General features: G+C 39.6%; 1 protein-coding gene across 4 annotated transcripts in view; it reads right to left on the minus strand.

Annotated features, from left to right (window-relative positions):
• Nucleotides 1-9,486: 9,486 nt before the first annotated feature.
• LOC124255319 (fasciculation and elongation protein zeta-2-like) overlaps nucleotides 9,487-24,902 on the minus strand; it is a 71,384-nt gene continuing 55,968 nt past the window's right edge. For all 4 annotated transcript variants that reach the window (XM_046689205.1, XM_046689208.1, XM_046689209.1 and 1 more), the window contains exons 5-8: nucleotides 14,155-14,408; nucleotides 12,933-13,008; nucleotides 11,079-11,144; nucleotides 9,487-9,878 (exon numbers count right to left, since the gene is read on the minus strand). In XM_046689205.1, coding sequence (XP_046545161.1) covers nucleotides 9,862-9,878; nucleotides 11,079-11,144; nucleotides 12,933-13,008; nucleotides 14,155-14,408 — 413 coding nt within the window. In that variant the 3' untranslated portion in view covers nucleotides 9,487-9,861. The remainder of the gene's footprint in view (nucleotides 9,879-11,078; nucleotides 11,145-12,932; nucleotides 13,009-14,154; nucleotides 14,409-24,902) is intronic.

Consider the following 24,902-nt stretch of genomic DNA (forward strand, 5'->3'; position numbering starts at 1 on the left):
TCTCGCATATCGCACTATCCCAGTTAGCGCGCAAAGGGAGCCGAGAACCAGCTTAGGATATATCTAGACTGGTATGCCAGCCATGTCGCGCTCGCCGTATTACCACGGAGGTGAATGGACAGGATAATACTTAGACAAATTTCTGACCCAAGACCACATTTACAAGGATGGTTTAGCGTCTGTGTAGACTATTTATTTAGATGGCGCCAATACATGTCATCCTCTGGCAATATACTTACCATTCGAATATCTATGCTTACACAATGCCATTTAGAAAGTGATCAAATGTAACACGTCATATTTGGGATTACACTTTCTCAGTAATAACGGACGCATACAAAAGTAAAAATAGAAACATGCAAAGGTTAAAAAGGACACACAAAATGAGAAATGGTGCCCCATGAAAAAGTATAAAGCATAAATAGTGTTAGTTTCTATGTTCTTTGCATTTATAATAGTTTACTAAACAAACGGGTTTACATTAAACGCTCTGATCGGGCCAAACCTTTAGAAAATAGTAAGATTAGAAGAAATTCATTACATGTTGTTGCATCCTAAACATCCCCGGGTGTCTCAGTGTTGTTTATTTCAAACATCTCAGAGTGCTTAAGTGTTTATTGTATGAGTATAATCAACCATGCAACTGTTTGTGTAATGATTACAAGAGGTTTAAACAGTCACTGGTGACAATTACTCAAGTCAGTAATCTAAAGAAGATTAACAGTAGTAGTTAAGTGTTTATTCTATGATGTGTGGAGTGATGATGTCTGTAGTGAACTTTAAAGATAAATATAAAGAAACATATAAACACAGAGTTAAGGTAAATATAAATATAATGAAACATAAAAATATATATTAGTTTGTATGTTCTTTTTTAAATTTGATCTATGGCCCTTTTGAACTTTCTTTGGCCCTTTTGACTTCAATTTTGGCCCTTTTGTCATTTGGACCTTTTGACTACAACCCCTGGTTCAGCGCTACGATCTCGCTTATACAAGTGGAATATTATCCCAGTAGCGCACTTGGTCATCGTGCCCTGCTGTAGGCTGTCGATTCTTTCAGCTCTGGTGGAGATGGAGTGAGTGAGTTGGGTCTTCCGCCGCTTTTAGTAATATACTTTGTTTGAGAGGCATTTAAAAGTTGGATCAATAATGAAGGATGACAATAAATGGATGATCAACTTCTTTATTACCTTGCCAGCGACGTTTCGGTGTAGGTTCTAACTTGCTTGATAACGGTGTTAGAACCTACACCCAGGGATACTCTACAACCTTATATAGTCTCCCTGCTACACCGAAACGTCTCTCTCACTAATAAAGTTGTATTGTCACCCTTCCTTAGTAAAATACCGGCAACATCACGGTTTGGGAGACCCGAAACAGGCTGCACACATTGTACCCATGTCTTCGGCATGACGAGAGAATGCTTTAACCACTAGGCTACTCCAATACTTTGAATATTTTTAAACGGACATATATTACTGTCGTACTCTTAACCACTTTTGATCTGCTGTCGTCTTTCATGTTTGGTTAGTTCGTGAAAATTCATTTATGATCCTGTTGTGGCATATCGCTGATCACATTAGCATATGATGCACAGATATATGTGCTTGCAACTGCACCTCGTCCACCCACAGTAAGGTCATGGTGCCAGATTCGGACAGCATCTGTGGTTCTGAAGACAGCGTAACGTTACGTGGGAAGAATATGACTTGAGTAACCTCGGTGGGAAGAGAATGTGGGACTGTATATGGCTCACAGTTAGTCCAGGTTTCATCAACGGACAGCTGTGCTGTTCGCACACGTATCTACATGCCTACAGAGAAAGTTTTAGAGACGCGTGTGTAACTCAAGTTCGTCAGTTTGGGGGAAGACGTAATTGTATAGGGATGCATCACAACTTATGTCTCGTCGCCAAGTGAACGCTGGATCCGGGCAGGGATCCCTATCTATTCCATATTTAGTTATCATTTTGTGCCTACATGTATATCAAACCTTGGATAACTCGAAATATTTTCGTTGGTCCATTCAACTTCGACAGCAGCAGGAACTGGAGTCTTGTCTACGTTGTGTCAATTAGCAGTATCTCTTGGACACACTAGAAACCTTTAATTAAATGTTCGAATCCGATTTTCCCTGATCATGTTTCTAGATTTTTCAACACCACACCCATGTTTTGGGTTTAACTAAGGTCGTATGCATCTGAGACACACATCACTTGATGCTTCCTCACACATTAAGGCCTAGATTTTCGAAGCTCTCTTAGCCCTAAGATAGTCGTAAGTTAATGTTAATATCTGGCACTTACGACTATCTTAGCGCAAAGAGAGCTTTGAAAATCTAGGCCCTGGCTGACAAGTCATTGAACTCAAATCACTCACTCACTACAATTGCTTATGCCCATGTACAGTGTACTCAGAGCATATGTATCCTCCGACACATAACAAAACCGGTTTTGACAAAGCACAGTTTATTTGAAACAGTTTCTAGCTACACTGTCATACAACAAGGAGGACCTGGTAACAGCCTGACCCACTTCATGATGGCCAACACTGCTGCTTTATGTACAAGTGATCCACAAGTCCAGCTCAGCGTGTCTGTAGCACACCACAGACAAGCACTGAGGACCATGCAGTACTACATGTAATCTCAGAGACCACACAGCACTTAAACCAGTGCTGATTCCACACCAGCATTTAAACTGATGCAGATACTACACCAGTACTTAAAATAGTGCAGATACCTAAGGATGCAGTCAGGCTAACCCAGTCAACATTCACTGGAGACCATAGGATTCTTCTACAGCTAGCTCAGAGTTCTTGGTTATCAGTTGGCTTGCTCAAAGGATTCGAGATGGACATATGGCTTTTGAGATCCACAGTAGCACTTCAAACCATCTCAAACACCCAGTGTTGGGAATAAGGGTAACTCAAGGTAGGCTCAAGGATGACTCAAAGACCCACTTAACACTTCTATAAGACTCATGGATGGGGAACAGCCTAGCTCAGAGAGCTACAGTGTTAGACCAGGCTGGTTAACAGAGCAACGGACTGCTGCAGGACAGCTGAAGGGGACACACATAAGTTACTGTATAAGTTATCCTGACACCACAGAGACCTGATACTAAAGTAGACCTACATACTGTCCAATATAACCTTTCATGTGTGATTGTAGCATTACAAATGTCCTAAATTGTATGTCTAAACATATACTTATGTCAGTCGTAGGTTTATGACACATGTGACAAGGGATTCCAGGTGCCCTTTAACAAAAGCCTCTCACACATAAGTCAGTTGGGTTTTATGCTACTTTTAGCAATATTCCAGCATTATCTCAGCTGGGACACCAAAAGAGGCTTTCCAGATTGTACCTAGCGAAACAAACTCAGGCCTTTAGCTGACAAGCAAACACTTTAACCGCTGGGCTATCTCAGCACCACCCTCACAGATAAGACTGCCATTAGTTTACGTTAAAACACCAGCTTTGACATTTGTGTTGCAAGAATCACTTTGTGAAACGATCCACTGGTTTTAAAGTGAGATAGTGTTTTCAACTTAACATATCTAATAAAGCATCTTCAATGATGTGAAAGTGATTAAGTTTACAATCAGCTTCCACCATCTGTGTCCATCGTCACTCAACACAATTCACAGTGTAAGCAGATGCTGACGTATGTTGGAAAAGGTACACATTGAGTCATGTCACATGGGAACAGCTAAGTCTCAAATACTTAAGGTAGAAATGCCTTTGCAGACTAATGTTACAAATCTGAAAAGCAAAACAAGGACTCGAAATAAGAATATTGTTTTGCCTTTCTTCATATTGCACATGATGAATATTGAATTTTGATGGTGCAAACATTCCTTCTTAGAGGGTAGCCCATGTTAGACTCTATAAGTGCATGGGGGCCAGAATGGAACATCTTCAGAAACATTAAAAATAATCCCTGGTGACTGATAATTCTAACTCAACTTTTACAACCTGTACAAACCATTCACAACTTCACAGTCTGTTATTTGATCAAATATGGCTAGGATACACGATAAACTCTCAAATAAAGGTAAAACACAATTTGCTCAATGTTCACATGTGCAGAGAGGCCTTGACAGTGATGGCAATGTTTGATCATATTGGCAAATCTTGCTAATGGCACTAACTTGTAAACACAATGGATGGAGCATGGAAATCATGTTGATTATGCTATATGGTCAAACACAGGATAACAATTATATCATGCTCACATGGGACAAAAGCGTCAACATTACACAAGACATAGTGATTCTTTGAAACGAATGATGGTAGTGAATATCTGGGTGTACAAATTTGGTTATGATCTAGCAGTGTCCGCGTAGTTCTTGAGGAAGCACTTTTTGACCAATCATTTTATCTTCCTAAAACAGGTTTGCTTGTCAAAGACTGAGAAAACTGGTTGTGATAAAATTTAGAAAAATGATTTTCAAAAGATGAAAATATTTCTTGGATTTGTTACTCAAGTATACTAGTTCTGTTCTGACATGTAAGAAATAATGTCACAGTTAAGTAACATCATATTCACTTGAACAGGATGAAAACACCCACATATGATACAGCAATATGTACTCATTGTGATACAAATCAGTTAGTGCGCTTAATTTTACACCATCTTCAGCAATATTTCAGCAATATCATAGTTGGGGACATGAGAGAGAGGGCTTCACACAAAGTAACTAGGTAGGGCTTCTAACACAGGGCCTAGATTTTCGAAGCTCTCTTAGCCCAATGATAGTCGTAAGTTAATGTTAATGTATGGCACTTACGACTATCTTAGCACTAAGAGAGCTTCGAAAATCTAGGCCCTGGGCTTTAGCATGGCAGTCTAACACCTTTACCACATGACAATCTCTTTGTAAGATAAAATGATTGGTCCGTTAAAGCCTAATACAATTCTGACAATACAACATTGTATGTTATATGCAAATCGAGTAGAACATGATAAACAGTGTTTTAATAAGGCAAGTATTTGTGTAGCTGTGAACTTAGTTTGTTCAAAATGTGATGAACATGTTTGCAATGACAGCTTCCGATTCTTTTGCTTCCACTGACTGACAGACTGAGTTTTGGTTTTACGCCGCGTTTAGCAATATTCCAGCAACATCACGGCGGGGGACACCAGAAATGGGCTTCACACATTGTACCCATGTGGGGATTCGAACCCGGGTCTTCGGCGTGACGAGCCAACGCTTTAACCACTAGGCTACCCCACCGCCCCTCTTTTGCTTCCAAGACTGGACACATGATTATGCTTGCGAGGTCACACCGAACTTCCATGGAATCACAGACATCATGTTTTCAACAAACTAATATGGATATATGGACAGAAAGTTGGAAAATATACTGTTGTACTTCATCAAGTTTTGAAAGACACAAAGCACAAGTCACAACATCTAACAGTTTACAGGTTCATCCCCACGGGGCAAATAGGACTGCAAGATGAATTGTATTCAAACACAGGTTCCCTTACTGCAAGATCTCTGGCTCTAAAACTGTGATCAAACATCATATTAACAAACTGTCACATCATCTACGTTAGACACAGTGATGAATCATTTCTGCAGTCTTGTCTGTTCTGAGTGAGTTTTACACCGCTTTTAGCAATATTCCAGCAATATAACGGCGGGGGACACAAGAATGTTTGCACATGAAAGTTGTGTGGACAGAAACAACTTGTATTCACTATTTGCACCGTGTGGACAGCCTGGAATGGGAGAACTGTACAGTGGTTAACAGTAACAAGCATAACTAACACCCTTTCCAATCACAACATCCTTCAAAGGAAAATCCTTTACTGAACAGACATAACTATGTAGAAAGTCACCTGAAAATCTCAACAACCAAACATCGGAATAAGTGTTATGGCATCACACAGCAGTTTCGCCTGTAGAAACTACTGATTATTTTTCAGTTTTGACTTTGACTTATTACAGTAAATTTTTACACATGACATTAAAAATGATGAGAAACGTACCTTCTAAACAGATGAATGGAAAATTGGGAGTCAATGTTACATATTAAAAGTATTGAATGGTAGGACTCAGAACTACATTTCCACCAAAATTATCAGCAATTAATGTTGATTATTTGATAAAAGATATGATTTTCGGCACACATTCCATGGTGGCCATGGATATTTTTTGACCTCTTGTGAAAGCAAGTGGACAAAACTTGACTGAGTGATCTCCCCTGAGCACTAATCACATAAACACTACGACAAGCAGCAGCAAAGAGGCCACAGTTGTCAGTAAAGTAGGATCACTACATTGAGAACATCATGGAGAGGCTGCTGGGACGATATGCCAGGTCACATGAGTAACTACAGAACATCTAAGCAGAAACGCATCATGGTAAGTTAACTGATCTGCTGATATGGCTTCAGACACTACCACTATCAACAGATCAGAGCATATGGAATGAAACTGCAGCAGCCTTTCTGGAAACATTTATGTTTTAAGGCAATCAATGTCTTCAGATCAGTGTTCATTTCAATTTTTCATTGATTTAAACAACCAATCTGTTCAGTGAATTAACTACATAATGGATACACTGTGCACAAGAGGCCTTGCATGAAGGTGTTGAAATTCTTGGTGCTGTTTGCAAACTGAAGTCACCACACATATGAACATCTTTCATTCTGAAATGTGGTACCAAAGTGAGAATTCCAAATAACACTTTCAGTCCACCAACCTTACGACCATTACTTGTTCAAAAGAAGTGTCAGCATTTTAACAAGGGTAAATGGAAACAGCATATATTTTCCAATTTTAAAACTATTGCGAATAGATTAAATGTTCCAAAGCTATTTACCATGACTGCTATTTCTGCACCATCCATAAATGGAACTGTCCTTCCTCTGAATATCGTCACCCCAGCCATCCCAGGATGCATCACCACAAAATATTTACCATTTACAAACACTAACTGCAATGACTGCATGAGGAATAATGTCACATCTACACATATACAGGGTAAATGAAGCACCAAACATTAGGACTCCGTGACGTACATGCATGCCCACAGTGGAGATATATGGAGCCTCTTAATACAGCAAGGAGCACAAAACATGTACCTGATGTGGGTATAATGTACGCTATATACAATGAAATGATATCCAGTCAAGCTGGTTTCAGAGACAGATGGTACAATGGATATTCAATGTTCCCACGGCAGCGATTTGTGATTTTGTTTTGAATATCATCAAATGATCACATAAAAATTTGATTTCAAACAGTTCTTATCCATCCTTGCTCCTTGGGTGCCTCAGATGTTATTTTTTGGGTTGAATTTTCCAGCAACATTTTAATTTCTTATTAAATATATTAAGTCATATACAACAGTTTACACTATACACAAACCTACTGTTCTGATACATCTTCAACAATGTACATATCACCGTTCCATCACAATCTTATATTTTGACAACTCTCCAATTTGATTTGATCACCTACTGTTTAAACATTTTGTAATTGATAATTTCATTTGAAACATGGTTCATTTACGAACTCTAACAAATCTTCAAGGAGAAAGAAAAATTGATATATCTAATACCACCTTTTCTTGAATTCACCTATGGTTTTTATACTCCTTTCTCTATCAGCCAAGTCTTTAAAAACAGATGGAATGCTTAGATCAGATAAAATATACTCTAACATTTGAATTCAAGGATTCATCACAGAAGAACTAAAGTCACTAATATGCAATTTGATGCTATACTCCATCTTCCAATATTTACAGATCAGAAAAACAACTGTGAATTGGCAATCACAACAATTATGTGTTATATCTACAATACAGCAAATCAGCGTTGCTTTTGAAGAAAGCCTTTTGATATTACACGATGCTGCCAGACAGAGTTAGTTACTATGACTACACTATCAGATCAAAGAAAACACTGCTACGGGAACGGGTAACTATCTACCTAAACACCTAAGATTTCACACCAAATTATATTATACTGTTATATAAAGTACTGTTATACTTTAGTATTTTATACAAGAAGAATTAGAAACATATGTTGATAAGTTGACACTGCCCAAAAATTATTTTAATTCTTATAAAATAGCTAAAAGCAGATTCATACATTGCTAGCATATGACTCAACTACAGCGAAACTTTAATATACTACTCAAAACAAGTTAAAAGAACACCTAATGCTTTCACATGATGGTAGATAGCCATGATTACACAATACCATTTAGAAAGTGGTCAAATGTAACATATGTTATATTTGGGATTACACTTTCTTAGCAAAGTACAGATTCTAGTACTTTTGTTGAGTTGAGTCGATTCGAACCCACACCCTCAGAGTCAGGCACCTAATCGCCAGCACACAAAGTCAGCCGCCTAACCCGCTCAGCCACCGTGACTTCCACAAAAATGGAAGTCGGATAACTGGTAGTTTAGACTGCAGACTTTGTGTACCCCTCTGATAAGTGTAAATTAAAATTAAATTAAATCTGTAAATTGGCACGGCTCCCACTGCCGAAATCTATGATTACACAATGCAATTTAGAAAGTGGTCAAATGTAACATATATTATGTTTGGGTTTACACTTTCTTAGTAAAGATAACCAGTCATTGCTGATGGGTATTGCAAACACCTAATTGTTGGTGTAATTTATTTTGAGTAGAACAGAAAGCACCTACCAAGAAGATTTCCATGCTCATACAGATATTAAAAAGATATAAATATGTGACTACTTCACACTGATATGTGTAAACAACAACGCACAGCCACAGTTGTGCCTATATAGGAAATATTGCAGAAATATTCACAACTGGCACAAAAAGCTTTATAAAACAAAGCAGAAATGTACAGTTCACAGTATATATTATTTGCACATGTGCCCATAGTGAGCTATCAATGAAGTGAAAATTCACACTAACATGCCAGCAAAATGCTTATATATTAAACTGGACACACAAAGGGTAAATTGTAAATCCAGGAAAACTACTCCTGAAGCCAGCTACTTCATATGTCCCTCTATATAACCTGTATCATTATAATTGCCCTTCATGATAGAACACTGTAAACTCCATTCAAGAGTTTCATACTGTATCAATGATAAATATCGTCAAGCATACCACAGAACTCGATTACTGATTCACACAACACTCGCCAACTTTCAGAAGCTGTTAAAGCTATGTGGAAAAAAGAAATCACTCGCTTGATACTGACATATGCGAGTAACTTGTACATTTCATGTGATATAAACAACACCACTGTCAGATAACCGTAGCAGTAACATAGTCCACAGAAATGATTTGCTTAAATGTACAGTGCTGAATATGAAGTTAAAGCCAGAGGCACAGCTCTGACACTGATCAATACTAGCTATGACAGAGATAATACCCACTTCAATAACATTTGGAATTCAATGACTGCTTTGTTTCTTCTGAAGCCAAGATCCAATCAGTCTAAAAATTTGACTTTATTTCATTCCTTACTTACTGACTGACTGCTGAAGGCTAAGCGAGAGAGTTTTCGTGACACTTGTTAACAAATGTCGATATTAGTAAGAAAACCCATTGTTTTCTTGCCCTTTCAAATAGCATGAAAACTGGTTTAAAACCAATCCCCTTGTCATATATCTCCTCTTAACCATACTAGTAGTTTCACACGGTTCAGAGATTACCAATAACATATCAGTAAACTTGGCAGAAGTGAACACTGGGTAAAGTGGGTGCTACCTCTGGTAATACTACAAGCTGTATTTGACGTCTGCAGTGATAGCTTGTTGTTGCAATGATGACAGCATCTTGTCGATATTTCAGCGGGATCGTGGCAGAATATTATGACCAACGCCCTCAAGTGGCAGACTATATCTTATTATGTCGGGCAAAGTACTGCAAAGAAACGAAACAGGAGATTAATCACTGCATCACACAACACAGTACAAAGCAGGATACCAATCAATGCATTTAGCCATTTGTCCGAAGAGACAATCTTTTAAAATTCTGTTTGGTAAAGTCAGTTCAGCTAACAATAAGTCATGTGATAACACTGAAATCTTCTGGAAATGTTGCCATATTCCTGGACTCACACCTTTTGGTACACTCATACACAAGCCATACTTTGTTTCCGTAAGTGGCATTTAGAAGCTGGTATGATGAAGTGGAACAATTTTATGGATAGACAACTTCTTTGTTGTAAGAGTTACGTCCCTTCCATCTTAGACTCGTGTAAGGCAAATAATTATTGTATTGCTACATAGTGAGCGATAATATGGAAACATGTTTCAGTTTACGATAGAAAGAAATGAGTTCTCACAATTCCATAGTATGTTTCAGGGATCATATCAATACATAAGGGTGTTATGAAATGTCATGGCACAGGAAACCAGAAATGGGTCCAACAAAATGGAGCCAGTAGTGTATGGGGTCTTATGCTGCAATCAGCATATTGAATTTGTCGACAAACATATCCAGCAATATTCAGCAATATCGCAGCTATATTCAGCAATATTCAGCAATATCACAGCTATATTCAGCAATATCACAGCTATATCGCAGCTATATTCAGCAATATCACAGCAATATTCAGTAATATGATGTGTAAATAAACAAGATTAAGTCAGACAATCCACTGATATTCAGCAATATCACAGCTATATTCAGCAATATCAGCAGCAATATGATGTGTAAATAAACAAGATTAAGTCAGACAATCCACTGATCGATATACTGAGTAACAGTGTACCCCATCAGACCTGTACCTTTGAATCACCTCTTATGACCAACATGGCTGATGGGGACCCATAGACACAGCCTAAAAACACATATGGACTGCAACCAGGAATATAACAACTGTATCACAGCGGCTTGATAAGTGATATATTGCCCCAGACAAGTAATCCACAAATCCACAGTAACCCAGACAATGCTTACAAACAGACTGGGTCACCAAGAACTACTCTCCATTTTCTTCATCTGACACCCAACAATAATTTGGATAATGAGCTTACCTTCCAGGAACAGTTTACAGAGATTCACATACAAATGGTTCAGCTATTATAAAGACTTTGCTATGTTTACTGGATGTAATACCTTTGAGGATGTAGTCAGTCAGCAGGGTTGGAACTGTCTGGCTGTCTTCATTGATGGCCTGTAAAACTGTAACAACAAACACAATAATACAGAATTACATTCAGGGATTTTACATGACGCGTGATTCCTGCGTATTTGACGCAACAATTTTGTAAACGACTCTCAAAATATTATCATACGAGTCAAGCTTGAGGCAAGTTTTATGGGTGGCCCTCACAATTCAGTTCAACAAAATCGATTTGATAAGCAAAATAAGATATTGTTCGCTGATAGTTTGACTTTTACAGAGCTGTCAGTTTGTTCCAGAGAACTCAGAGGAGACAGTAATCCTGACTGTTTGAATTGAACAATGCTGTAGTTTCATTTGGTGGTGTGACATACACCATTACATACTGAGAATGATTAACATAAAGAAATATTGAAAATGACTCCCAAAAATAAATTTTGTGAGTCACCATGACTTCCATTTTTAAAAGTCTGTGTAAAACCCTGACATTAGAGAGGGAACATGATAAAATACAAAGTTGTCGTTATCTCTGAAATCATTTCTGTGAGGTTGTTCAACATGATTCATACATTCTTCCATAGGAGAGAAGCAGTGGTGCTGATCCACCATTTTCAAGCATACCAATCACATTGACATACCAAAAATGCCATCATATTAATGAATCATTTGTCACATGCTTTTGAACATAAAAGTTAATTAACTGATGTTGTCTAATAAGTGAAAATTTTCTCTTAAAGCGTTGGCTCGTCACGCCGAAGACCCGGACCCGAATCCCCACATGGGCACAATGTGTGAAGCCCATTTCTGGTGTCCCCCGCCGTGATGTTGCTGGAATATTGCTAAAAGCGGCGTAAAACCAAACTCAGTCAGTCAATCAGTCAAGGAAGTATCTTAATGGTAATATTAGTTCCATTTATATAGTACTTTACACATCAAGGCATGATCATAGCGCTTACAGAAACAAAATCGCAGACATTTTTTAACAAGATATGTCTTCAGTTGGGCTCTGAAAGTGTGCAGTGATTCAGAGTGTTTGGGGGTATCTGTAATTTCATTCCATTTTACTGCAGCTTTCACACTCAATGAACGGATACCAAATGTCTTCATCAAAGAACATCCAGGATGTTCTTTGAGCTGAACCACAGACATCAAGCTGGTTGATACTGTGACAGGAGTTCACATAAGTATTCTGGTGTATATTCATTTACACACTGATAAGCCAGGAATAGGATATTAAAATCAACCTGTGCATGAACAGGTAGCCAATGTAATGATTGGGAGAACTTGTTCTTGTCAGTTGAATGTGAAGCCTCAGTCAAGATACAGGCAGCTTTGTTCCGGATTTTTTGCAAGCGACTGATGTTCGCTGGTGTTGTTTTGGCAAGGGGACTTTAACAATAATCCAGGTGAGATTGGATGAAGGACCTGTCGAGAGTCGCTGCAGTGTCGTGAGTAAGGAGATGACAGATTCGTATGCTTTAAAGATAGAAGCCTCAGACTCTACAAAGTTCAGATGCTCGTCTGTCCATGGTGAGTTCTGACTGTAAATACAGTACCAAGTCCTTCACAGATTTTGAGCATGGGACTTTGATTGCACAGACTTGAATGTCAGAAACATCCACATTCTGCAGTCTTTGTTTGGTCCTAGAAGTATGACTTCCATCTTACTTCTGTTCAGCTTCAACATTTTGGTTGTCCGTTGTACAAGTCTCCATTTTCGTGAGAATAGAAACAAGACCACTGTGTCTTCCAAACAGGAATGCTGTGATATAGCTGGAATATTGCTGGGTATAGCCTTTACAACAAAGAAGACATAGTTTACCAGCAGACAGATGCACTGTACTTACTTTTGATATAGATCTGGAGCTGCTCTGAGGATGGCGGCCCCTGGTGTAGGTGGTACGGGATCACAGTGGTCAGGTACTGCAACAACATAAGTCAACACATCACAAACATATCTCCCACACCGGGACAATCATCCAATCACAGTAACACATATCCCATATTTCCCTGGTGTAGGTGGTACGGGATCACAGTGGTCAGGTACTGCAACATTATACATCAACACATCACAAACACATCTCCCACACCGGGACAATCATCCAATCACAGTAACACATATTCCATATTTCCCTGGTGTAGGTGGTACGGGATCACAGTGGTCAGGTACTGCAACAACATAAGTCAACACATCACAAACACATCTCCCACACCGGGATAACCATCCAATCACAGTGATGCATATCTCCCATAAAGCACTACAATATGTGTGCATGGTGTTTATCACAGAGCATGGAAATGGGGCTGACAGATGAAGAATAACAATAAGTGTGACTGGTACTTAAACAAAGATCAGGAAACAGAACTGTTGATGGTATACGCCATGAGGATCCTTTTCCAGCATATCCTGAACCAGAACCCTTCTAGGGCAACAAACTCAAGCCATATCCCAGGCTATGAAATAAGGCCCATCCGATAGCACGTTACCTGGTAACTTTTGGTGTGGGCTGGCATTGCCATTTATATAGACAAATTATCACATTCGGGCTGGCTATTTTTCAAACTTGTTTCCTACACTGCATATCCTAAAACTCACTGACCCTGGATGAGTCTGACTATGGATATTCCCACAGAAACTAACTCAAGCAGCTGACTGATCCTGGAGTGTCCTGATTCAGGACTATTCCATCTAGGATCCTCCCCCAGGAACAGACGCAAGCCCTGCTCTAAAACTCAACGATCCTGGACTGTCCTGATTCAGGACTATTCCATCCAGGATCCTCCCCCAGTAACGGATGCAAGCCCTGCTCTAAAACTTACCGATCCTGGACTGACATGATTCAGGACTATTCCATCCAGGATCCTCCCCCAGTAACAGATGCAAGCCCTGCTCTAAAACTTACCGATCCTGGACTGACATGATTCAGGACTATTCCATCTAGGATCCTCCCCCAGGAAGAGATGCAAGCCCTGCTCTAAAACATACCGATCCTGGACTGACATGATTCAGGACTATTCCATCCAGGATCCTCCCCAAGTAACAGATGCAAGCCCTGCTCTAAAACTCACCGATCCTGGACTGGTGGAATTTTCATTGTTGTTTGCACTGCACTTCTTCTTCTTTTTCTTCTCCACGTTGCCCTCGCGTCTCTTCTTCTGGATAGTGAGAAGAAGGGAGATGAACTGGTTCTTCAGCTCCTTGTCGTATTCCAGCTCATCGCGTAGGGCCAGCTCATGCACTAATGTCTCGTTCAGCTCCTTGATGGTCAGCTCATACTCTGCCAGGACTTCATGCAGCTCAGTGTTGTTCATTCCCTTCAGCTCTGTGGACAGGAGAGGAGGACAAGCTCAGTGTCATGGTTCATGGTACATGGCAAAACATCCACTTTCACTGACCATATGTACCAAACAAAACAAGCTAGATACAAGTGAGTGAATGAATACTGATCACTGCTGTTGTCAGGACAAACTAACAGAGCAAAACGAAATCAGCAAGTCGAGACACAGTTCATGGGTAGACAAGGCCACTTGTGTGTATTAGCCAAGAGAAACTCAAAAAGATGTAGTTGTTTAGACTCAAATATTATTATTTTAAACAAATAAATTAGTCCAAAATTATCTGTGGACTAGCTGGAAATGGTCTGTTAGTGTGTTACAGCCAACCAATCTTCACTCCAGACAGCATATGAGTACTTGGGACATTTCACCCCAAGTTGACATGTAGGTGTTCATAGAATGTTTAATCAAAGGTAATACCCAAAAAGGACAAAAAGGAAAAACCCCATACACAACCAAAGTCTCATGTGATGAGTTTCATGTAAATGCAACAATCTGCAGGACTGCTAACACAGAACACACTGTAGAGTCGGCATGAGTATCTAACTAATTGTAAGTAACTTTCTGGTAATGTTCCAAATGTTCCAGTCAATGAGAAACAGCCTTCAGACACCTGTATAGGGTAGCATCATCAGAACAACCAAAGACCACACCTTTTTGCACGTTCATTCCTAGCAGTGAAACATTATCTCAACCAGTGCAACTCCTTTCAAGTTGATTCCAACTTTTCCATATAACCATATATTTTAGTCAGTCAGTCCTAGTTTTTGGTGAACTCAGCAATGCCAACAATGACAGCATTTGGCTGAATTAACCTTAGCTGAGCAGCTTCCTGTTTGACTCCCAATTACCAGTACTTGACAGGTACCGCCACCTGTCAACTGAACACATTATATCAGAGATTCTTCTTGCATTGCATGGATGTGTTGAAGGTCAGAACAGCCACGAGACTCAATTATCTCCCTTGATCTATGTCTGATTCAAGTAAAATTCCATTGTAGAAATGTTTTCATGCAAACCATTAAAATTCCCATGATTTCGGATCACCCTTTTGACATCTGATGTCTTGGAATCTCTTGTATTAGATGTGTGTGTAATGCACTGTTCAGGAAATGTCAAGTGGTGTCATCTGGACAAAATCCACCTGGACAAAATCCACCCGGACTAAATCCACCCCAAAATTGCAACCTAGGACAAAATCCACCCGGACAAATCCACCCCGGACAAAATCCACCCCTAATAAATTCCACCCTACGAAAAATCCTTGAGAACAACTTGATCAAAGATCAGGACACACTAAAACTTTTAACAATAGCAATTTGAGAAGGGTGGATTTTGTCCATTTTTTTGTTAAGAAGAGGTGGATTTTGTCCGGGGTGGCAATTTTGGGGTGGATTTTGTCCGGGTGGATTTTGTCCGGTCACCAAGACTCGTACACCTGTCAAACCTTGGACAGTTGATGTTTACTGATAACAGTAAAACATATCCATTGCCCCAAGATGCCCATAAAATTGATCAGTGGGGAAAGTTTTCATCAAATTATGAGTGTGTAAGTCAGCAAGTCAGTCAGTTGGGTTTTACGCTTCTTTAAACAATATTCCAGCACTATCACGGCAATACCCAGGTCTTGCACGAATGAGCAAACACTTTAACCATTAGGGTACCCAATGCCTCTCATCAAACTATGCACATGATACGGGCGTTAAGGTTAAAGGTCACATGCAACGTAAAACACAACTTAGCAGATTCTGATACCTTTCGGTATGGACTCACCGAAACAAATCATCAAAAATGCAAATTCAACTTATAAAGTTAAAAAATATCGCGATGAAAAAACACACGCGAAATCGTAGTTCAAATGATTCACTAATTTTCTCCCAGCTTGGGGAAAAGTGGTTTCAACAGCTGGGCTATGCTCATAGCACATGCGCAGTGAAATAGGTTTGCGCAGCTTGGAAGCGGGCTGTCCGGTGAATACTCGGTGAAGGCTTTGGTGTGAGCTATTTTTCTAATGTTTTGTTGATATTTCACAGGCGCAAGCTTTTTATATGTTATGACAGTAGATTACCGATTTAACTGTTTATATAATTTCATTTGTCTATTTCACCACACATTCTTCTTACCGAGTCACTTTCTCAGTTCGATACTTAAAAGCAATGTCATTATTTAGAGTTGACAGAATTTCTAACTGTGATATAGATATGTCGTTGTCACAGACAAAACTCAATGTCTGTTTTATATTGACACCTATGTGTCTGCCTGCCTGTCTGCTAATGACAATATTCAATACACAACTTTGATCACTGACCACATACAATTTGAACTTAACACCTATCAGGCTATACACTATAAACAAAACGCATTGATTTATGGCCCGAGTTCGGTCTCTGTCACATTATGTAATTACACAGACAGGCAGGTGTGATACTTGTACACATGACATGTTATGATGTCTGTTGATTGCAAAATGTTATACACAAAAATGAGCATGTATTTACAAAACCCAGTATCTCTATATATACACACAATGAGCCGTGAGGGCATCTGCAAATGAACCAGCCGTTACACTTGAGTGCACACCCACCCGCTCTGACTGGGTTTGGTATCCCGACTGCTTCGTTTCTTGGAAAGTAAACCCAAGTACAAAATATTGCACTTTTGATTTGCGATTGTACGTTTATAATTTTGTTAATATGTTTTTTTCATAATCAGCAATATATATTATATGTCATGAATAAGTGATAATTGTGTTTTAATTATGTTTGATGTTTTGGTTGCATGTGACCTTTAAAGATCATATTCAAGTCAAATATAAGGGCATAGTGTCCCAGGTTTCAGTATGTAGCAAACATCAAGGATGATTCTAGGATTTCAAACAAAGTGCCAGTCAATCTGGAAAACAATGCTATATAGCTCAAACTGGTCAGTGAAATACAAGTCATTTTAGTCCGTGAGTATGACTTTTAGCAAAATTCCAGCAATATCATGGCAGGGGACATCAGAAATGTGGGGAATCGAACCTGGGTCTTCAGCGTGACGATCGGACGCTTTAACCACTAGGCTACACCACTGTCCCTACAAGTCAATTTAACAAAGCCATAACATTAGTAATTTTGTAAAGCCCATTTCTGGTGTCCCCCGCCTTGATGTTGCTGGAATATTGCTAAAAGCGGCGTAAAACCAAACTCAGTCAGTCAGTCAGTCAGTAATGACTATTATGTACGTTATCCTTAATAGCACTCTACGTTACCTGCTACGGATACCTTGATAGATCTTGGGTGATCAAAAGGTGTTAAATGCTAAATATGACAACAGTTTTAAAGTTAACATCTGGACCAGATACAGTTAGCTAGTGTTAAAGTGAACCCAAAGCGACCACTCTATTTAGTTCTCTATAACCATAGTTTGCTGTAAGTATTTCAACTGACATATACAGCAAGTGTCAAGGGTATAAAAATAACAGTTTGTTACATCACTTCAGTTTCAGCATGTTCGCCAAAACGTAGTTGTACTGTATTTCCACAAAATGTCAAACATGATAATGAGTTAAATGTCTCTTTCATCATTGTTGGTTTTTGTTTATTCTGGCTATTTGACAATGGCCTTTAAATAATTAAGTCTGGACTAGATGATCATGTGATTCATGTTGTGAGCAAGGATCCATGCTTCCCAATACATTGACAAAGGCATCAACCAAAGTAATGAGCCTGACCACCCTCTTCATTTAGTTGCCTCCTACAACCAATTTTTAACTGGAATCCCCATGGGGCAAAACTGCTCCTTGAAAGGAATGTCTGATGACAGCTTAAGAAGGGAGCATTTGTGGTCAAGAACACCAGCTCAACTTGAAGATACTCTGGCGAGTAAACATCTCTTCTAATGCCCAATAAATGGAGGAATCAGGAAAGCGATTTGTTTACACAGATATTGATTTTATGCTCGTGTTCACTGCTACCTTTGCTGAAAATTACTTGCAATGTTTAATTTAATTAAACTGGAATATTTGATTAAGTGAATCAGTTTTGAAACCACAACATGACTGAAGAAACCAAGAATTGGCTTCCAAATCGGTAACCACAGGAAGATTTGAACCAAGGTCAGCAAACAAAGTCCACTGCCCTACAAATGTCACTGCTGTATGAACATGGCAGGAATATACCTAGTTGTGACCAGTAATTTAGTAAGTCTGAGGGACTAGTGATTCAATGCAGGGGGAGCAGAGGCTGGTGGTCTTACGTCTTTATCATAATCCTCCCTCCCCAGTTCATCCTCCTCCAAATATATGCAACATTTTAAAAGACTCCCTATTTTGACAAATATAGAACTGTCATTGTTTTCACTGCCTGCCATAGTTGCGATAACCCCCTTTTCCCCTTAATCCATGACCAACACCCACATCCACTATTTCAGAAAATGACCAGTCACTAATCCCATTCACAATTATATAAATCTCAAGGCTAGATATAATATCATTTATGTCAAGATCTGATTAATCAAAATCTTTAAAAACTTATTCCTCCATTTGCGACTTAAACTGATACTTTTGAATGACATGAAATATCCGTGGATGACGAAAATAGACATTATTTAATTCCCCTGTCATTCATGCTGTATTTATATGAGGGAAGGAAGCTAGGAGAAAGGTTTACACGGAGTATGATACAATGATGGATGTTTCCAAGCCTTCATCAGCTGCCTCCAGGTCTTAATTTAGATACTGAATCTGTATTAGGTTCCATATAAGCAATGATGGTAACAGAATATCCCACTCGGCATACCAAATGGCCCCAGTTTTATTGATTGAGATAAATCAGTTATATTAGATCTATCATATTTCACAAGGCTAACAGTGTTGGACGTTTCCAAGCTCCAGGTTTTCGGCCATATTTGTTGGAATTGAGGCTACAGATGTGCTTGTGAGCTCAGCTCTCGTCAGTGGTCGATTTGGTATTGATTGGCTCACTTACTCTGCAACTCTTGTGTGTCTGTTGGCAATCTAGGAACAGACCATCAGTGGAATCAGGCCACATCAGAAATTCCTGTTTTCATGCAATCCTTGCTCCACAGTGCTTTCTTACATGCATATTTCAACCTGACTAGCATTGCTTTGATCATAAACAAAGGCTTCAAAGAATAAAAACAGCATAATTTGAAATGATGACTGTTATTTTTATGCACAATTTACTTCCTTGCATAGTTAGATAATATAAACAGTATTTCCAACTGTTTGCAGTGCCTGTTACCAGTGGTCTGTAAATAATTGACATTTATGACATTGTTTCCACTGGATCTAACAATGCCATAAAACAATGCATTACACTGATTGTACTTTGCCTATGAATATTTACAATGTTCTTTCAAAAGCACTGCCGATTTTACTGTCCTTCATTTGCATGTCTTCTGTCGAGAGGGGATATTGTAGTAGTATCAGTGGCTGTGAGGTAGTGAGTAAGTGAGTGAGTTAGGTAGTGAGTGAGGTAGTGTGGTAGGTTGTTTGGTAGTGATTGATGCCTTGAGTGAGGTAGTGGGTGATGCCTTGAGTGAGGTAGTGAGTGATGCCTTAAGTGAGGCAGTGAGTGATGCCTTGAGTGAGGTGGTGAGTGATGCCTTGAGTGAGGTAGTGAGTGATGCCTTGAGTGAGGTGGTGGGTGATGCCTTGTGATGCCTTAAGTGAGGTGGTGAGTGATGCCTTGAGTGAGGTGGTGGGTGATGCCTTGAGTGAGGTGGTGGGTGATGCCTTGAGTGAGGTAGTGAGTGATGCCTTGAGTGAGGTGGTGAGTGATGCCTTGAGTGAGGTAGTGAGTGATGCCTTGAGTGAGGTGAGTGAGTGATGTGAGTGATGAGTGAGGTGGTGAGTGATGCCTTGAGGAGAGTGATGCCTTGAGTGAGGTGAGTGAGTGATGCCTGAGGAGTGAGTGATGTGAGTGATGCCTTGAGTGAGGTGAGTGAGTGATGCCTTGAGTGAGGTAGTGAGTGATGCCTTGAGTGAGTGAGGCAGTAGAGTGATGCCTTGAGTGAGGCAGTGAGTGATGCCTTGAGTGAGGTAGTGAGTGATGCCTTGAGTGAGGCAGTGAGTGATGCCTTGAGTGAGGTGGTGAGTGATGCCTTGAGTGAGGTAGTGAGTGATGCCTTGAGTGAGGTAGTGAGTGATGCCTTGAGTGAGTGAGTGATGCCTTGAGTGAGGTAGTGAGTGATGCCTTGAGTGAGGTGCAGTGAGTGATGCCTTGAGTGAGGCAGTGAGTGATGCCTTGAGTGAGGCAGTGAGTGATGCCTTGAGTGAGGTAGTGAGTGATGCCTTGAGTGAGGGTAGTGAGTGATGCCTTGAGTGAGGTAGTGAGTGATGCCTTGAGTGAGGCAGTGAGTGATGCCTGAGGCAGTGAGTGAGCCTTGAGTGAGTGATGCCTTGAGTGAGGCAGTGAGTGATGCCTTGAGTGAGGTAGTGAGTGATGCCTTGAGTGAGGAGGAGTGATGCCTTGATTTAGGTGGTGAGTGATGCCTTGAGTGAGGTAGTGAGTGATGCCTTGAGTGAGGTAGTGAGTGATGCCTTGAGTGAGGTAGTGAGGGCCACTTTGGTAAAATCCAGGAGCACAGACCTGGAACCATTAATTGGGCAAATCAGGATTTGAACAAACAATTACAACAAATTGTAGCATCAGAGAAGGCTTGGCCATTTATACCACCAAATGTTTAAATATGGACAAACCTAAATGAAATACAGTCCGATCAGAAAAAACCCCACAAGCATGGCCACCACACATTCATTAAACAAGTGCATCATGCAAACACTATGTTATGTGACCGCAAATTCAAATTACATCAATATCTTGGAAGTGCAATATGCCATATCCTTTCTGTGAAGCGAAATTCATACTTTAACATCTTCATTCTTCAATTCATCAATTTAATTACAAAAAAAGATTTGGGCAAAGGTGGTTCTTGTAGAGATTGCTAAAGGCTGCAAACTATCAGAAGATTTTAAAAGTTCAGATAATTTGTTACACTGCAGCATATCCAAATGTTTTTCATAGAGTTTGTGCTGAAAAGATTTTCCAATGATGCAAATTGACATTTTTGTCACAAGGAACCCCGAAGGAACAAGGAATGAAAGAGAACATGGCAGGCGTAATTGACAACTGCAATAGCTTCAAAACTGTCATAGTGGATTTCTTCTTCTGCCTGAGCAAACTTTCAAATAGTTCAACTTCACAAACAGATATTTCAAGCTCAAGTTGGACTGACATAAATCCATAACGTCATGGGCTAATTCAACAAATACTAAATCCACTTTTGTCAAGATCGATATTCATTCTATTTCTTTTGAATAAAGGTGCCACCCAATGAAATGTATCAAATGCTAATTTCAAACATTCATTTTCATACGGTACAAAGCCTTTATACCTCATTTCTTTGCATTTCAACCGTACATACTAAGAGATTTTGTATCGTTCATATTGATCGACTACATCATGCATGAGGACAGATCTAAACCTATGGGAGACTGTAAAACTGAATAGCAGTCTAGGACTCTAGACAACAGTCTCAATTCCGCATTTAGTAAAATGTCTTTTTTCTTGTAAACTCACTTCAATTTGAATATTATTCGATAATAGCATTAAAAATAAAATATACTGAAAAGAATGTTGGGATCAGTTCTGTGTTGAAACCTGATTGGTGGAAACAAACTGAAAATCTGTCAATAAAAAAGTATTTCTATTAGCTCAATCGGGTTGGTTGAAAAGCGAGGTGTCTGGGTAGCTCAGTGGTTCAGGTGTTGGCCTGAATAGTTGAAAGGTCCGATATCTCCCCATTAAGGTATACTGTGTCTACTCTGTTTGGGGAATCCCCGCAGTGACTGGAAGACTGCTAAATCCATATTACATGATTAAGGCAAAACAGTCTTTGTGAATATACTGATTTTACACTTGACCTTTGACATATTTAAGACAATTTTAGGGACTTTAAAATTATAAGGGGAGCAATTATTGATTGGAATTTAATATTTTTTATCAAAGTTTGAAGATGAAAGTGGAAATTCCACTAAAATGTATTAAAATGAAAGCCAGGTGTAACAGTTACAGGCAATAAAATCAACAGGCAGCAAAATCTTAAACTTTGTTCAGGTTTCCCCCTTTAGAATTTGAATCTTGGTACCTCCTAAACCATAAACATTAAACATAAGGGTTAAGACAAGGACCCTTTGCTAATTCAATAACAGGACAGGTTTATATACTTTAAGATATTCTCATCCTTGAGAATCAAATACATCTGACAGTTCCCACTGAGAATACATCTATTACCACTCCACAGATGATCAGTGTAATAGACGGACAGAGACAGTTGCTATTCCTGCACAAGGACACACTAAGTTCTGGAAGAATGCATGTGGATTTTAACATAGTCAGCAATAATCCAGCCTGTATGTAATCCTGTCTGGACCTTAGAAACCAGTGACATGAGCAAAAACATGAGCATTGAACCTAATTATCAGGGCGTAGTGACAAGTGAGTTTTAGTTTTACACCGCTTTTAGCAATATTCCAGCAATTTCACAGCGGAGGACACCAGAAATGGGCTTCAAACATTGTACCCATGTGGGAAATCGAACCTGGCCTTTGGTGTGATGAGCCAACGCTTTAACCACTAGGCTACTCCATCGACCCGTAGTGACAAGCAATCAGCCATGTTACATAAGGATGTCATGACAACCATGATGCTGCTATACAGGAATCTCATCATAGGATCATTTCTGTGATTGTCAGAGCAGGGAGTGAAGTAGGCCTTGATCCCAGGAACCCTACTCTTGTAAATGAGTAGGTGAGGGAGGGATAGAGGGAGGGAGAGGGGAGTGAATGAGAGTGGGAGGGAGGGAGGGAGAGGGGAGTGAATGAGAGAGGGAAGGAAGGAGAGGGGAATGAATGAGAGTGGGAGGTTGAGGGGAGCGTGAAAGTCAGTGATTTTTTCAGCATTTCTTTTGTATCAGGTTGTGTCATGAATACTCAGGGTAGTGAGTGAGTGAGTGAGTTGAGTTTTACGTCTCTTTTAGCAATATTCCATTAATATCATGGCGGGGGACACCAGAAATGGGCTTCACGCATTGTATCCATGTGGGGAATCGAGCCTGGATCTTCAGTGTGATGAGCGAACGCATTAATGTGCCACTTTTGTGTGACCCAGAAGTACAGTGCTGACAAAACAAGGATCATAATAATTCAATTCGGACCGATTATAGGATCATGTGGGTCTCAACTCAGCACAACGGAAAGCAAAGGTTGAGGGATTCAATAATGATCGTTTGTTAAACAACTTTTTTATTTGAGTGTCCAAAATTATGAGACAATTCATCAGAGTTGGTCTGTTGATTTCATATAACTGTGCAAAATTTGGTTTTGTTGCAATTATTAGATTTTGTGTCAGTGAGCAATTCATCGGTCTCAAATGAAATCAAACAGACTATAACTGCAATGACAAAGGGAAGTAACTCTGCAATCAAAGTACAGTGTCTTACAAAACTAAGTCACCCATACCCCCTGATAACTATTAATACTGCAACCATCAGATCTTAGGGGTCTGAAGCATCCCACTAGAGCAGAGTGTCCAACTCCTCCTGTCCCCCAACTCAGCAATCAGCTCAGAAACAGAGATACCTAACTAATCCCCTTATCAGACTCTATCAATCGACAGCATGTGTTGGGTTGCTTGTGGAAGAATGCACTGATGAAGGGATTCTGATTACTGTCTCAAACATATGGATAGAATTTCCTGGAAATATTGACTAACCCACATTTTCAGGAATATGTTGCTGATGAGTAACAAGGTTCAATGAAACTCTCCAGTGCTAGACACTGACATAAATCTTATTCACAGCCAGCTGGTTTCTCTCTTCAGTATATACAGCCCTACTTCCTGTGGTCCTCTATACCTATCTACAACCATGCACAGAACTTGATATTTAAGCTGGAGGTTTTCTTCTGATGTGAGACTCACATCTGATGAGACTGAAGCAAGACACATCTGATGGTGCTGAACAGAATAATTCATTTTATATTTTAGGATTCACACTTTGCTAAGGATCACACTGTCAAAAGAAAACTATGATGTTCAAATTTGGTTTAAATATCAGCTTATTGTCACTGCACAGTATGTCATTTCTAGTGGATCCCATACCCCTATTGAAGTTCTAAACTAGCATTTTACATTATCAGACAATAAAGGTATAGTTTTTGATGACGTAACACGTTATCTTGTCACTCGCGCCATTCTAGTGTGCCCCCTCATAATCGAACCATTTTACATTACGTCACAACGATGCATGTCAGTTGTCATCGCCTTCATGCGCCTCCTACAGTAAACTACTCTCCGTTGCATCCCGTTTCTTGGTTTGCAGCTGCTTCATGCAGCTAACATCACTGGTGGAAACATTGCATTTTATGTTTTTTCGATGGATATAAAATGTCTCAATTCGACTCACAATTTTTCAGTGAC

This window comes from Haliotis rubra, unplaced genomic scaffold (genome assembly GCF_003918875.1).
Source record: "Haliotis rubra isolate DU_JTF1 unplaced genomic scaffold, ASM391887v1 Scf6, whole genome shotgun sequence".
Lineage (NCBI taxonomy): Eukaryota > Metazoa > Mollusca > Gastropoda > Lepetellida > Haliotidae > Haliotis > Haliotis rubra.